Source organism: Sciurus vulgaris (assembly GCF_902686455.1).
Source record: "Sciurus vulgaris genome assembly, chromosome: X".
NCBI lineage: Eukaryota > Metazoa > Chordata > Mammalia > Rodentia > Sciuridae > Sciurus > Sciurus vulgaris.
In genome coordinates, this window is record NC_136471.1 from 13,005,187 (window position 1) to 13,018,662 (window position 13,476).

At 43.4% G+C, this 13,476-nt stretch overlaps 1 protein-coding gene across 1 annotated transcript; it reads right to left on the reverse strand.

Moving 5' to 3' along the window:
• Positions 1 to 9,390: 9,390 nt before the first annotated feature.
• Positions 9,391 to 10,521, reverse strand: LOC306651049 (melanoma-associated antigen 10-like; the record flags this gene model as incomplete). The annotated part of the gene is made up of 1 exon (XM_079123595.1): positions 9,391 to 10,521. The coding sequence occupies one exon, from the start codon at positions 10,519 to 10,521 to the stop codon at positions 9,391 to 9,393; it is 1,131 nt and encodes a 376-aa protein (XP_078979721.1).
• Positions 10,522 to 13,476: the final 2,955 nt, after the last annotated feature.

Here is a 13,476-nt window from a genome sequence, read left to right on the forward strand (position 1 = left end):
CTTCTGGGATTAATAATTCTAGGTCAGCAGAGCAAAAGGTCACAGGAACAAGAGGCAAAATGTAGCTTGTGGGTTACTAAGGGTAATGGTCAATCTGAAATTGCTAAAAGAAACAATGAAATAGATGAAACAAAGATTTTCAATTTATCAAACAACAGGCACTATAGGACAGTGATCCTCAGACTTGGAAATGAATGGGGTGAGCTGGGCCATTGCCTCAGATTCCTGCCATAGGCGAGATTATAGACCAGAGTGCAAAGGGAGAATTCTGGTCTGGTAGAGTCCTTGAGTTGATGAGATGGAGCTAGGAGTCCAGGAAAGCCAATGAGGCCAGAATCTGGAGGACAGAATACCAGAGAAGAAAGAGCTGCACTGAGAGAACTCCACACAACCAGAAATAGCTCCTGATCCCATAGGACAGAATGGAAAACTCAATTCCTAGAGCATTGATTAGGAATTTTGCTTAGGAGTTTTGCTTAGGAGTGAAGCAATATTAGCCATAGGTTAAACACTCTTCTGGTCTTTCCTAGCAAAGTTGAAAAGCAAAACATATTTTTGGTTAAATTGTGTCACTCTCCAAAAAACTGTTGAAGTCCTAACTCCCAATACCTGTGAATGTGACCTCATTTGGAAAGAGGGTCTTTTCAGATGTAGTTATTTAAGTTGAGGTCATACTGAAGTGGGGTGAATGCTGCTGTCCTTTTAGGAGGTTCAGAAAACAGGCACAAAGGGAGAACAGCATGTAAATATGGAGGCAGAGATTAGAGTAATATATTTACAAGTCAAGAAGTACCGGGGATTGCTGGTCATCACCAGAAGCTAGAGGACAGACATGAAGAGATTCATCCTCAGAGCTCTCAGAAGGAAGCATCCTACTGATAACTTCATTTCGTCCTTTAGCTTCCAGAACTGTGAAAGAATAAATTTCTGTTGTTCTAAGCCACCTAATTTGTGGTACTTAGTTATGGCAACTTTAGGAAACCAATAAAATGCAAAGGATCATACTACTTTTAATTAACCTGTGTCTCAGAACAAAACTCAAGAATATTTACATAGAGAACTATAAAAATATCCTGTACTCAATAAGGTAAAACCCACAAGGTCTAGCATCTAATCAAAATTAGCAGGCATGCAAAAATAGGATCAACGATGAGAAAAAATTCAATTGATTGAAACCGACCTAGAAATAACACAATTGATGGAATTAGGCAAGGGCATTAAAACAGTTGTTACGATTGTGTTCCAGGTGCTCAAAGCTGGGGCTGTACTCCCATACTAGAGTGCTTGCCTAGGATATATATAAGACCCTGGTTTCCATTTCCAGCACCACAAAAAAAAAAAAAAAAAAGGAAAACTTAAATATGTCAGATATGGACACAGAAGATAAAAAATGGCCCCAAATGAACTTTGAGAGAATTACAATGACTGAATTGGGGGCAAATGCATTGTTGTGGATTAAATACAGAAAAGATTAACTTGACTATACAGCAATAGAAACTTTCCATAATAAATCTCAGAAAAAATATTCAAATGAATGAGTAAAACACCATGAGGCAACTTCAAATGGCCTAATATATTTGGAGATCCCAAATGAGAAAAAAGAAAGGAGGAATAGAAAAATATTTTTGAGGAAATTACTAAAAATTATCAAATTTGATGAAAACCATAGTTATACAGATTTAAAAAAAATCCAAAAATGATAAATGTGAAGAAAACTCCATTGAAATACATAATAATCAAATTGCTTAAAATAGTGCTAAGGAGAGAACCCTAAAATTAGACAGAAACCCACTTTATGTACAAAGGAAAAAAGACAAAGATGACAGCAGATTTCTTGTCAAAACAATGGAAGTAGCTCCACAAAAGACCACATATTTTATGATTCTACTTATATGAAATATGCAACATCAGCTTGTCCATGGAAACAGTGAGGAGATTAGTGGCTTGGGGGTGGGGGAATGAGAAGTGACTGCAAAATAAGTACAGGGTTTCTCTTGGGGGTCATGAAGAAGTTCTGAAACGAGATAGTGATGATTATCACACAACAATGTTAATATATTTAATTGCTCACTTTAAGTGCCACTAATTTATACTTTAAAATTGCTTAACTGGTCAAATTTATGTTTCACTATTAGTTTTTTATGACAGTTAAGAAAAGAAAGGAGAAAGTGAAACAATATCTTTACTGAAAATAAAACTGTAAACCTAGATTTCTATCCCCAATGAAAATATATTTCAAAATCAAAGGTGAAAAATAAAGGCTTTTTCATAAATATACAACCTGAAAGAATTAATCACCAACAGATGTTCACTACAAGAATTATTGAAATAAATCCCTCTGGAAAAAGGAAATGATACCAGGTAGAGCTCTGGATCTACAAAAGGAATGAGGAGCACCAAAATTTACAACTATAAGGATAAATATAAAAGATGTTTTCCTTATTATATAGATGTTATTAGATGTAATTGACAGCTTAAAGTAAAAGAAATAATAATGTACTGGAGAGTTCACAACACACATAGAAGTAAAATATGTACCAACAGTAGATCAGATGCTGAGAAGGAAGAAATGGAAGTATACTGTTGGTTGTTGTGTCGGACTGTTCTTACTTCCATCAGGTAGGGTTGACTGTTTTCTCCTTTGTACATAAGGCCCTGGTACACTGACCAGCTGATCCCTCACTGACCAGGACATTTTAAAAACACTCATCATTTATAGCATTTGTGTGAGATGCTTTAGTTACTGCTACCTTAAATACACATGCTAGGCTAGAGGAGCAAATGTCTGGGTATTGATTGATGTGTTAGCTCCACCTTGGACAAAGGATGCCAAGAGTAGAACCTTAAAAATGACCTGACATTGCAATGTGAGATTGAAAACTCAGATTGTATAACTGTATATATAATATGAGCCACAAATACACATATCTCTGTGAGTGTGTGTGTGTGTGTTTAAGGAAACAGAAGGGGCTGATGTGGCTCAGTGGTAGAGAACTAACAGGCACAAGCCTGGGTTTGATCCCCAGCACCACAAAAAAAAAAAAAAACCAAAAGGAAGCACAGCAAAACTCTCTGGCGAATTTCTGGGCAAATAGTGTTTCCTTTTAAAGTTTTCCCTGGATTTATTATACTTTGTGTTGTGTTATGTTGGGTTTCCAACTGTGTCTGCAGGAGAGGGAATGACATCCTAGAGGGCACATAAACCACTTTGTACTTAACACTCAATTTTCCTTCAGCCTATGGCTTCAAATAACCTCCACAGATGCAGCTTAAGCTAGTCTCCAGCCCAGGCCCCTCCCTGATGGTCCATGCTCTGGTCCTCCTTCCTGTCCACTGGGTGGCTTTGCCTGCATATCCAGCCCACACAGCTTCACCCTCTGCATGGCCCACGCTGACTGCCTCCAACCCCTCTGTCCTCATCTACTGCTCATTCAAGTCACCACCAACTCTTTCTCCTTTCTTCTCAATCTCTGTGAAAAGGAACACATTCTACCCTACCAGCAACTTTCAGAACTCAATGATTATACACTCCTCCAGCATTTCACAAAATTTCCCTAAAATCCTTTTCAATCTGTCTCCTCCCCTTCTCTCACCCAGAGCCTGAAATGAGCACCTTGTCCTTTTCCTTTCCTGTGTTTACTTGATATTCATAACTCATCATATGTTCAACCAATATTTGCTGGATATATGAATAAATGAAAGAATGAGTGAATCAAAGCACCGGAGGGTCACATTTACTGATTTGAAATGTAGAACCTGTCCCCTGCCTGGGTTTTTTGCCTACATGGAAGAAACCTAAAATACTATGACTGCTCACAGAACATCAGAATTCCCATGGGAAACTACCATGGAGAGTATGAACAACGACATCTTGTCCTTGGGCTCAAACATCATCTTCAATGTGGGAACCAATGTTCTCAACTGTAATATGTGATACTTCTTGTCCCTCCCCCCCATAATATCAGTTCCACAAGGAAGCATGCCATCTTCATCTTCCCTGCCAACGTCTGAAACTTGGTTCAATCCTCTATCCCAGATAGTATCTGGTGGCAACATAGGCCAGCAGTCACAGCCACAGGACAAATGCACTCTAGAGTGCCCATGGCCCAGAATCCAAGGGAGATGGTCTGGGCTGGGGACACTCTCCGGATCATTTTTCAAGGCATGTGCACCCTCAGTCCTTTACTGCATGATTAGAGGTGATTAGCCCCAGTCCATTCCCACACCAATCCCTTTCCTTGAGCTGCACGCTCCCTCCCACCGCTCACTGGTGCTCCTGCCTGTCTCCACCGCCAGCCGTCGAGTCACTCACGCCACTTACTCACACAGCCCCAGCCTCTAGGGTGGAGGTTCACCATGGAGGAGAGGAGAACATAGAGCCTCCAGCAGGCATCAAGACAGCTCCAGTCCTGGGACACTGATCACTGTGCCCTGGACTACTCGCGTGGTCAAGAGAGGTGGCTCACACAATGGTGTGGGAGACCCCGCCATGCTCTGACAGGACATGGGGTGACTCTAAGGCAGGGTGCAGTGTCTGGCATGCTACTGGTCCGCACCTTCAGGTGACCTGCCTACTCAGACCACACTGAAGCTTCAGCTGGTATTGATGACTGAGGGAGTCCCCAAACCAACTGTGTACATTGTCCTGTGCCACCACCCTCCCCACTCAGATTCCCTACCTCTCCTGAACCCTTCTCCATCCTATACTAACCACTGGATTCAGAGCTCGAGTGACAGCTGGACTTGGGCTCTCTGCACTGGCATTGCGTGGGGTTTAACTTACATACTATGACAATTGCTCTCCTCCGGATCCTTCCGAAGTCTCACACTAGGTGAGGATGTCCAGTCTGGTCATTTACCTTTGTTCTGATCCTTGCTTTTCCTGCTTCTAAATGGGAAATGTGTGGTTGATGTTTCAGAGTTTTTAAATTATGCCATTAAAAGAATCCTATTATTCTGGATATCATTGCATAAATTCAGCTTTATATAGACAAGTGATTTTTCTGCTTAATGTAGTGAGAAAATGGGAAACAAGTAAAATAAGAGCAACATGTTATTTTTCACCTGTAATTTTGACTAAAACTTAAAAATATTGATAAAATGTGAAAATATATAGTAATTTTTCATGTGTGTACCAGGGACTGAACCCAGGGGCACTTACCACTGAGCTACATTCCCAGTTTTGTTTTATTTTTTATTTTGAGACAGGTCTCGCAAAGTTGTTTAGGGCCTGCTAAGTTGGTGAGACTGGCTTTGAACTTGCAATTCTCCTGCCTTAGCCTCCCAAGCTACTGGAAATACAGGTATGCACCACTGCATATAGTCATATACAGTAATTTTTGAAAAAATGGACTCTAACATTTTTAGAATAAATTTTTGCCAATTGTTTATAAAAATATAAGATATTCATGTCCTTTGCACTTAAAAAAAACTGCATTTATGTCTTTCTCATAGAAAAACATATTTTTTTAAGAACTTATGTTTAAATATGTTGATTTCAGTTCTATTAATCATAACAACAAACAGGAAACAATGTATGCATCCATCAGGAGAGTGTTTAATCACTGCACACACACACTTTAGAATTCTAGGGGGTAGTTACAAAAGTGAAGTACATCTCTATGTGCTGCCATGGAGAGATCTTGCACTCACCTTACTAAGTGACAAAGTTAAGTGCAAGGTCAACATGTATATCATTACCAACTATGTGCAAAGAAGTATATTTTTATAACACACAGATTTATGGAATATCCTAGAATAAACTTTAAAATGATACACACCAGAAAAAAATGTATTTACCTCCAAGGAGAATGTTGAATTTTGGAGGAACTCTGTATAGGAGAAAGTAATGATTGATTTGTATTTTCAGAATTCTTTGAAAACAAGAATATATAAGCAACTACCTTCATAAGTAAAATCTTTAAGCCTAAAAATAGAAAGAGAGGGTACATATTAATCAGTTCAAATAACTGCCAGCTAATGCAAAAGATAAAACCTAAAATTTGAATGGTTTAACACAGAAGTTTATTTCTTGTGTACATAAATTGTTGTACACAGGCCCTATTGGTTGACAGGGCCTTCTGCTCTCAGTACACCAGGGACCCAGGCTGCTTCCATGTTTAGCTCTTCCATTTCCACATGGGGTCATCATGTTTGCAACCGAATGGAAGCAGCAGCATGGAAAGAGCAAACAGGATCCCGCCTAACTACATGTGAGTGAGTGGCCCAGTAAGGAGAGGAAGACAGCATGTAGATGGGCAATTCTAGTTTCTACCACAGGCTGTCAAAATAGTATGTGCTCAATAAAAAGCACATTATATGTTATAATTTGTTGTGACATCAACCATCTCTGTTAAGGGGGAAGTTTCTAGAAAGACAAAATTCAACTTAAAATTCATCAACTTTTCCAAGAACCCACTATGTCACAGGTGCTTTCCCACACAAGATCACACTTAGTTCTCAGACTCCTAAAATCCTTAGCAGGGAGAAGGTACCTTCTTCACTCAATAGTACTATTCTACACAGCTCACTGAAATAATCTGTATAATCTCTGTAAGCTGAAAGCACTTTCCTTCATCATGACACATGGCCAAAATCTTAACTTAGGAGCCTTTGCTACCTTCCACATAAGTGAACATCACAAATACATTCTTAGGTGCCTTTGAAAACTAGAACTTTCTTGTTGTGCAGGCACACAGACAAAGGGGAATTGGAAGAATGGTTGTCTCAGTCAGTTCAGGCTGCTCTAAGATTCCACTGGCTGAATCACTCAAAAAATCAGAAATACATCTCTTATTGTTCTGAAAGCTGGCAAATCCAAGATCAAGGTGCCAGCAGATTAATGTTTGCTGAGGGCTACCTTCCTGATTCACAGATGGCTATTTTCTCACTGTACTGCACATAGTAGTGGAGGGGACTGAAAAATGGCTCTAGTCTCTTTCTCTTCTTATACTGACACTAATCCCATCTTGGGGTTTTACCCTCATGACCACATCTAAACCTATTTAATTCCAAAAGGTCCTACCTTCTGATACTATCATATTTTGATTTAGTTTCAACACGAATTTGAGAAGGGGGACACAAAGATGTAGTTCAGAACAATAGTTATGTTTGCTAGAGTTATTGTTTGCCTCCTAGGACCCCAAGGATTTTAAGGATTCAGGCTCTGCACATATTTTCCTACACAGATTTCTATGGTCTTTCCTCATCTACTATAAGGGGAGGCTTTGATATTTAACCATGTGGAGAAGTTCTCTCATTTGTGAGTGTGTTCAGTGGCTAATTTCAAAGACGGTGTCCCAGTAAGATCCTACTTTTTTAAGTATCAGATTGGTTTCAAAAAATCATCCATATAATTTCTGGATTACACACCAGTAAGCAGTAGATTATATGCCAAATCAGATTATACTCACAGCCCCATTTGGAAGACACTTGGAAGACATCTGGGGAACCCAACTACCATGTTCATATGAACCACATGTCCCTGCTGTCAACCCTGGAAGGATCTGGGCAGGAAAGGTCATATATGGTGTGCTTTCACTTCCTCCATGAGATGAGTGGCGGTATCTCTGGGAAGTGAGGTCTTGGTCTGAAAGGACAATGTCAAGTCAGCAGGAGTTGGCATAAAGGTGAACACCATGAAGGCTAACTGAGGATAGCTCCACAGAACAGATGGGACCTAACCCTGGGCAGGAATGGCTGCACGTGGCATCTCTTCATTTTTGTCCTGAGAGTCTGAGAGGTGAAGGTTTGAGAAGCCCTGGCTTCTGGAGACTGGCAAGACTGGTAAGTCTTCTGGTAAGACTGCTGGAATGTATGTGCTTTAAGGAAAACACCTGGCAGAGTGCCTGGCATATGTTGGATATTAAATGAATGTTTTGACCCCAGAACCTACCATCCTCTCCTCTGGGGTTTTGTTGTTGTTATCCAGGACATCTCAGAAAACATGTAGCTGAATAGGAGAAAGAATATCAATCAGTCAAAAATGCAGCTTTCCAAATAAAAGTCATTAAATTTTCCCTCTTAGTACATTATGTTAATTTGGGTATGAGTCAGTCTTCCCCAGCTGATACAATTCAAAGAACCTACAATTAAGTAAAATACCAACTCTTTCCTTCTCTCCCAGATTCTCATCGTCTCAAAAGTACTTTTTTATTCATTTCACTGTCACCAAATGCTAGGCCTTGCTTACACCTGGCTAAATCGAAATCAAAATAATCTGCCTTTGTTTCATTTTTAATGGAGTGGGCTCTGGTTCTCCCAGGCCAGGGAAGAGTGCCACCCTGGTGGCTTTAGGAACCATCTTAAGGGAGTACCACCCTATTTCCCAGGAAATCCTTGCAGCTCTTGTGTACAGAACACTTAGTTCATGCAGAGTTTGAGTGCACTGGGCCAAGTGCATAAGACACCTTCCACAGCTTTCGCAGGTGGAGAATCCTGTCTGGTTTAGCCATTATCCAAAAGGAACTTCTCTGCTCAGTTTTCCATTCCAGGCTTTTCTCTCACCAATAACACACACCATCTGAGAATCTGGCCCCTGCCACCACCCATCTTAACCTAAACTACCACAGAAGAAATCACAGCTTCTCAAATCCCCAAACTGCCTGGGCTCAGGGCATTCACACTTAACTGCTAGCAACTGGAGTCTCACTTCCTTGCTTGTTCATTTTTTTTTTTGGGGGGGGGGGGGTGATAGCGCAGATTGAACTCAGGGGCACTCAGGCACTGAGCCACATCCCCAGCCCTATTTTGTATTTTATTTAGAGACAGGGTCTCACTGAGTTGCTTAGTGCCTCGCTTTTGTGGAGGCTGGCTTTCAACTCGTGATCCTCCTGCCTCAGCCTCCCGAGTTGATGGAATTACAAGCATGTGTCACCGCGCCCAGATACTCTACCATTCTTGTGGGTAGAGGTATGTCTAACTTACCCAAGGATTCCCCATTAGCACAGTTTCTTCCAAAAAGAAAATAATCAAAAAATACTTGGCAAATAAAAGTCAGCAACAGAGGCCTTAATTCATTAAGATTTAATGATATTTTTCATACTTTCTTGAATAAGCCAAGCAAATCCAGGTACACTGCATTTAATTTTACAGGACAGACTAAACAGGTTAGGGGAATAAAAAAAATTAACAATTGTATATTTTTTCTCAAAATGTGACAAACAGCAATGTGTGACCAATGTCACTCATAAACTAGATTATAAAGCTAATGAATCTTGTACTAAAAGGAACAGCATTTGAAAAATACTCCCCCCAAAATGATATAGTGACTACGTCACCATATAGAACAGGAACGTAAAGCTGTACACTGTTTTCTCTCCAACATAACCCTGACCCTCCTCTACTTGGAATTTTAATTGCCTTCTTCAGAAACAGAGTGGAGAATCAGCCTCATTCTTCACTCGGGGCAGGAGATGATGCTGACCAGTGCTGGGCAATGAACAAGGCTGTACTATCATCCACAGGACCAAATCTGGCCTGGGCTATCTCTTCCTCCTCTCTCAAAGCCTCCTCATACCAGCTAGAGAAGGAAACGGGGTCACTTCCTTTGACCTTGGCCAAAAATTCTAGAACTTTCATCTTGGTGGTTTCAGCCTTAGCTCTTGGACCCCATAGGAACTCATAGCATGGAGGATCACTATTGGGTACCCGCCGGTACTCCAGGTAATTTTCCTGCACCAAATCTCTGGTGATGAACTTCCTGGGCTCCCCATATATGAAGTGCTCCTTCCCATCATACACTCCCATCATATTCAGGAATTCCCAGATGTTTTCCTCAGAGGCACAGTTCCCCTCTATGAATATCACACCCAAGATAATTATCAGGAAGCCATTTTTAGGCATGCTGTGGTCATCAGTCGGTATCTCATCATAGGTGAGGTCCAGTGAGTTGACAAGGGCATAGAGGTGGCTGGTGGTGTCTGTTTCCTTCACATCAATGCCAAAAATCACTTCCAAGCACTTAGAAGCTTTCTTGAAGATGACAGGGAATTGGTTCTTGTACTCTTTGGTGACAACTCTGAGCATTTCCACTTTTGTGATGGGCTCCTTCAGTCGATACTTGAGAATCAGGAGATGCACCAAATCAGTCACCTTGTCCTCAAGTGGGTCTCTGGGAGAGGATTCAGTGTCTGTAGAAGACTGCAAGGTGCTCGAACTCTCTTCTTGGCTGCTCAGTTCTTCATCTAAGTTGTTCCATAAAATGGGGGAGGAGAAGGAGCTCTGAGTCTCGAGAGAACTCTGGGGAGAATTCTGGGGAGTACTAGGCCTTGCAGCAACAGGCTCCTCCTCCTCCGGGGTGTTCAAAATCAGAGAAGAGGAGGAGGAGGAAGAGGAAGAAGAAGAAGGTGAAGGAGGAGAGGAGGAGGGGAAGGACAAGTTTAAAGAGGAAGATGAAATGGAGGAGGCATCCTCCTCCTCCTCAGCTGTGGGAGCCTGTGCAATCATCAAGTCCTGTATCTCAATTGGGTTTGGGAAGTCTTGCTCGAGGGTGAGGCGTGGGCGTTTTGGAAAGCGAGGCATGATGGTTATTGTTGGAGGTGGCAGGCAGGAGTGTGAGCAGGAGTGTGGTGATGGGATCCCACAGGCCTGGGGGTGAGAGAGACAGTGTGAGTGTCTTTGGGGGAAAGACTCACCTGTGATGACTGTGACAAAAGCTCACTTACAGGTCTTCTCTCTAGGTGACGTCCTAGAGCTTCACAGGTCTGTTGTCTTTCTGGTAGGCTTGTACCTTAGGAACCTGTAGGAGGACATGAAAATACTCATCAGGTACAGCCAAATGGAAGAGCGTGAGGCTCCAGGGCTGACAGCAAGACATGTGGAGTAAGTGCCCCCTCTGTTCTTGGGCGGGAGGTGATAGGGCTCTTGGTACACTCAAGGAACCTGACCTTGGCTCCTGACACTTCCTAGGCCTCTTCTGCTCTTTGATCTGAGAGCATGTGACTCAGACCAAGGCCCTCATCTCTGCTTCCTGGTACCTCTGTAAGAGGAACTGGAGGTACGAGGGTTCCCAGCTGAAGACTATAAGCATATCCGTGACCTCCTCAGAGCTGACAAGTGGGGTCAGACTTGAGTCTCCACAGTTCTGGGGTGGATGATCCCTTCACCTTTCCCCTAGCAAGACCTGGATTCTCTCCCTCCACTGGACTTTAGCAAAACTCTCAGAACAAGATCTCTCATTCCTGAGACTAAGAGAAAGAAGTGAGGGAGCATCACCTCCTACCACACCCATCCAGAGTCTCCCTGAGGTGACAGAAAGGGCTGGCCGAACTTGGTTAGGATCCCATCTCTCTTAGGTGTGAGATACCCTCATTCCTCACACTGATGCCTGCCATGGCCTGGGGCTCTTTCTTCTGCTGGCCCTTGTCTCCCCCTCAGAAGAAGCCCTCAATTCTTTGAGATCATGAAGATGGAACTTCAACACATCTGGCTAATAGGCTTTGCCTCCAAGAGTTGTCAGCACAGGCAAGGTAGCACTGGGTATGTCTTTAGTCCTAGAAGGGGATGTTGTGCCCTCAGTCCTCACTCAGGGGCCTTACCTTAAATCCTGGCAATCTAGGACTCGTCCCTCTTCTGGCCTGATGTGGTTCCCTTTCAGATGGTCCCCTCCTCAGAACAAGGTCTTCACCTCCCTGAGAACACAGAAGTGAAGAAGCACAACATCTGGCTACCTCTGCTTGGGTCTTATAGGACTGACAGCAGAAGCTGGACCCTGTGTGTTATGTGGTGGGGAGTCCCTTGGTTTTCCCTCATGGTATTCATCTTTACTCCTTAAAGAGTCTGGGCCCAGCCTTTTTGAACTGACTAATGTCCTATCAGACCACAACCTCACCTCTCTGAACCATCTCCCCAACTCCCGGAGGCAGTGAAGGTGTAGCACATCTTGCCTACCCTGCCTAGGTCCTCCCATGGCTCAGAACAGAAGATAGTGAGACAATGCAGGATCCCTTCTTTCTGGGGTGAGAGGTACTGTGGTACTTACCAGGGTCCTTACCTTGACATCAAATGGAGCCTGGGACGACTCCCTCTGCTGACCTGCAGGCACACTCTTAGACCAAGGCTTTCACTTCTCTGAGACTCTCAAGACAAAAATGCAGAGATGCCACTTGCAGCCATTCATGTCCAGGGTTAGGTCCCCCTATTCTTCTACGGGGCTATGGTATCCTCAGTCATCCTTCATGATGTTCATCCTTATTCCCAACAGGGCTTGTGCCAACCCCTGCTGACCTGAAATTGTCCTTTCAAACTAAGACCTCACTCCCAAGAGGTTCTCCCACTCACCTCATGGAGGAAGTGAGAGCACACCATATTTGGCCATTCCTGCCCAGATCCTTTCAGGGTTGATAGCAGGGACATGATGGGAGTTTCTGTAGGGCCCCTTGTTCCTGGTTTGGGGGGGTGGGCATACCATTATTTCCCTTTCAATGTCTTTGTCTTACCTTGACTCTTAAAAGACCCTGGGACTATGCCTTCTACTGATGCCACACACTAAAACCAGGGCTTTCACCTCCTGGGACACTCCAGACAAAAGCAAAAAGGCACCAAATCAGTAACCACTGCCCAAGGTCTGTTGATTCACTCAATCTTCCCTCAGGTATTCATTTCTACTCTTAGCATGGGCCTTCCCACCCTGGGCTGACCTGAACTCTTCCTGTCCAACCAAGACTTCACCATCCTGAAAAAATTTAGTCCCTTGGCTCCTGGGAGAGCTTGTGACAGAAGTGAGAGCTTATTCCATTTGGTCATCCTAGTTTTCACCCACCCAGGACTTAGAATGAGGCACAGCTAGATTCTATAGGATCCCTCATTTTCAGGGGAGGATGGAGGGTAGGGTATAGTATACCTTTAGTCCTTACCAAGGTTCCCTTCCTCTTCTGAACTCAGGCCACATCAGACCAAGGTTTTCACCTTCGAGACCACCCCTAACCCTGCCAAAAGTAAAGGGGTGCTACATCCAATAGCCATCCCCTAGTCCTCTAATAATGAGAGCAAGGGCAGAGATCTGCGTGCAGGGCTAATTGCAGGGGCAGGAGTGTGGGCTTCCATATCTGTGGCAGGAACCTCTCCTCTCCCAGAGTCATCTTAATGCCTTGGAGGACCTGGGGCTTCAAATCCCTCTACTGACCCCTGCTGATCCCTTTGAGTAAAAGCGCGCCGCCTTCGAATTCCAAGATGGAAGTCGGATACACTGCATCTGGGAACCCTGCCTCAGATCACCCAGGGCTGACTGCAGGTGCGAGGTCCTCCACATCTGCGAAGGAAACTCACCTCTCCCAGCGCCATCTTAGTGCCTTGGAGGATCTGGGGCTTCAAGTCCCTCTACTGACCCCTGCCGAGACGCCTGTGTAAAAGCACCTCCCTTCCGAATCCAAGATGGAAGTCGGACACACCTCATCCGGGAACCCTGCCTCCGGTTGCCACGGGTCGCCCAGAGATGACTACAGGGGCAAGGATGAAGTCCTCCACATCTGTGGCAGG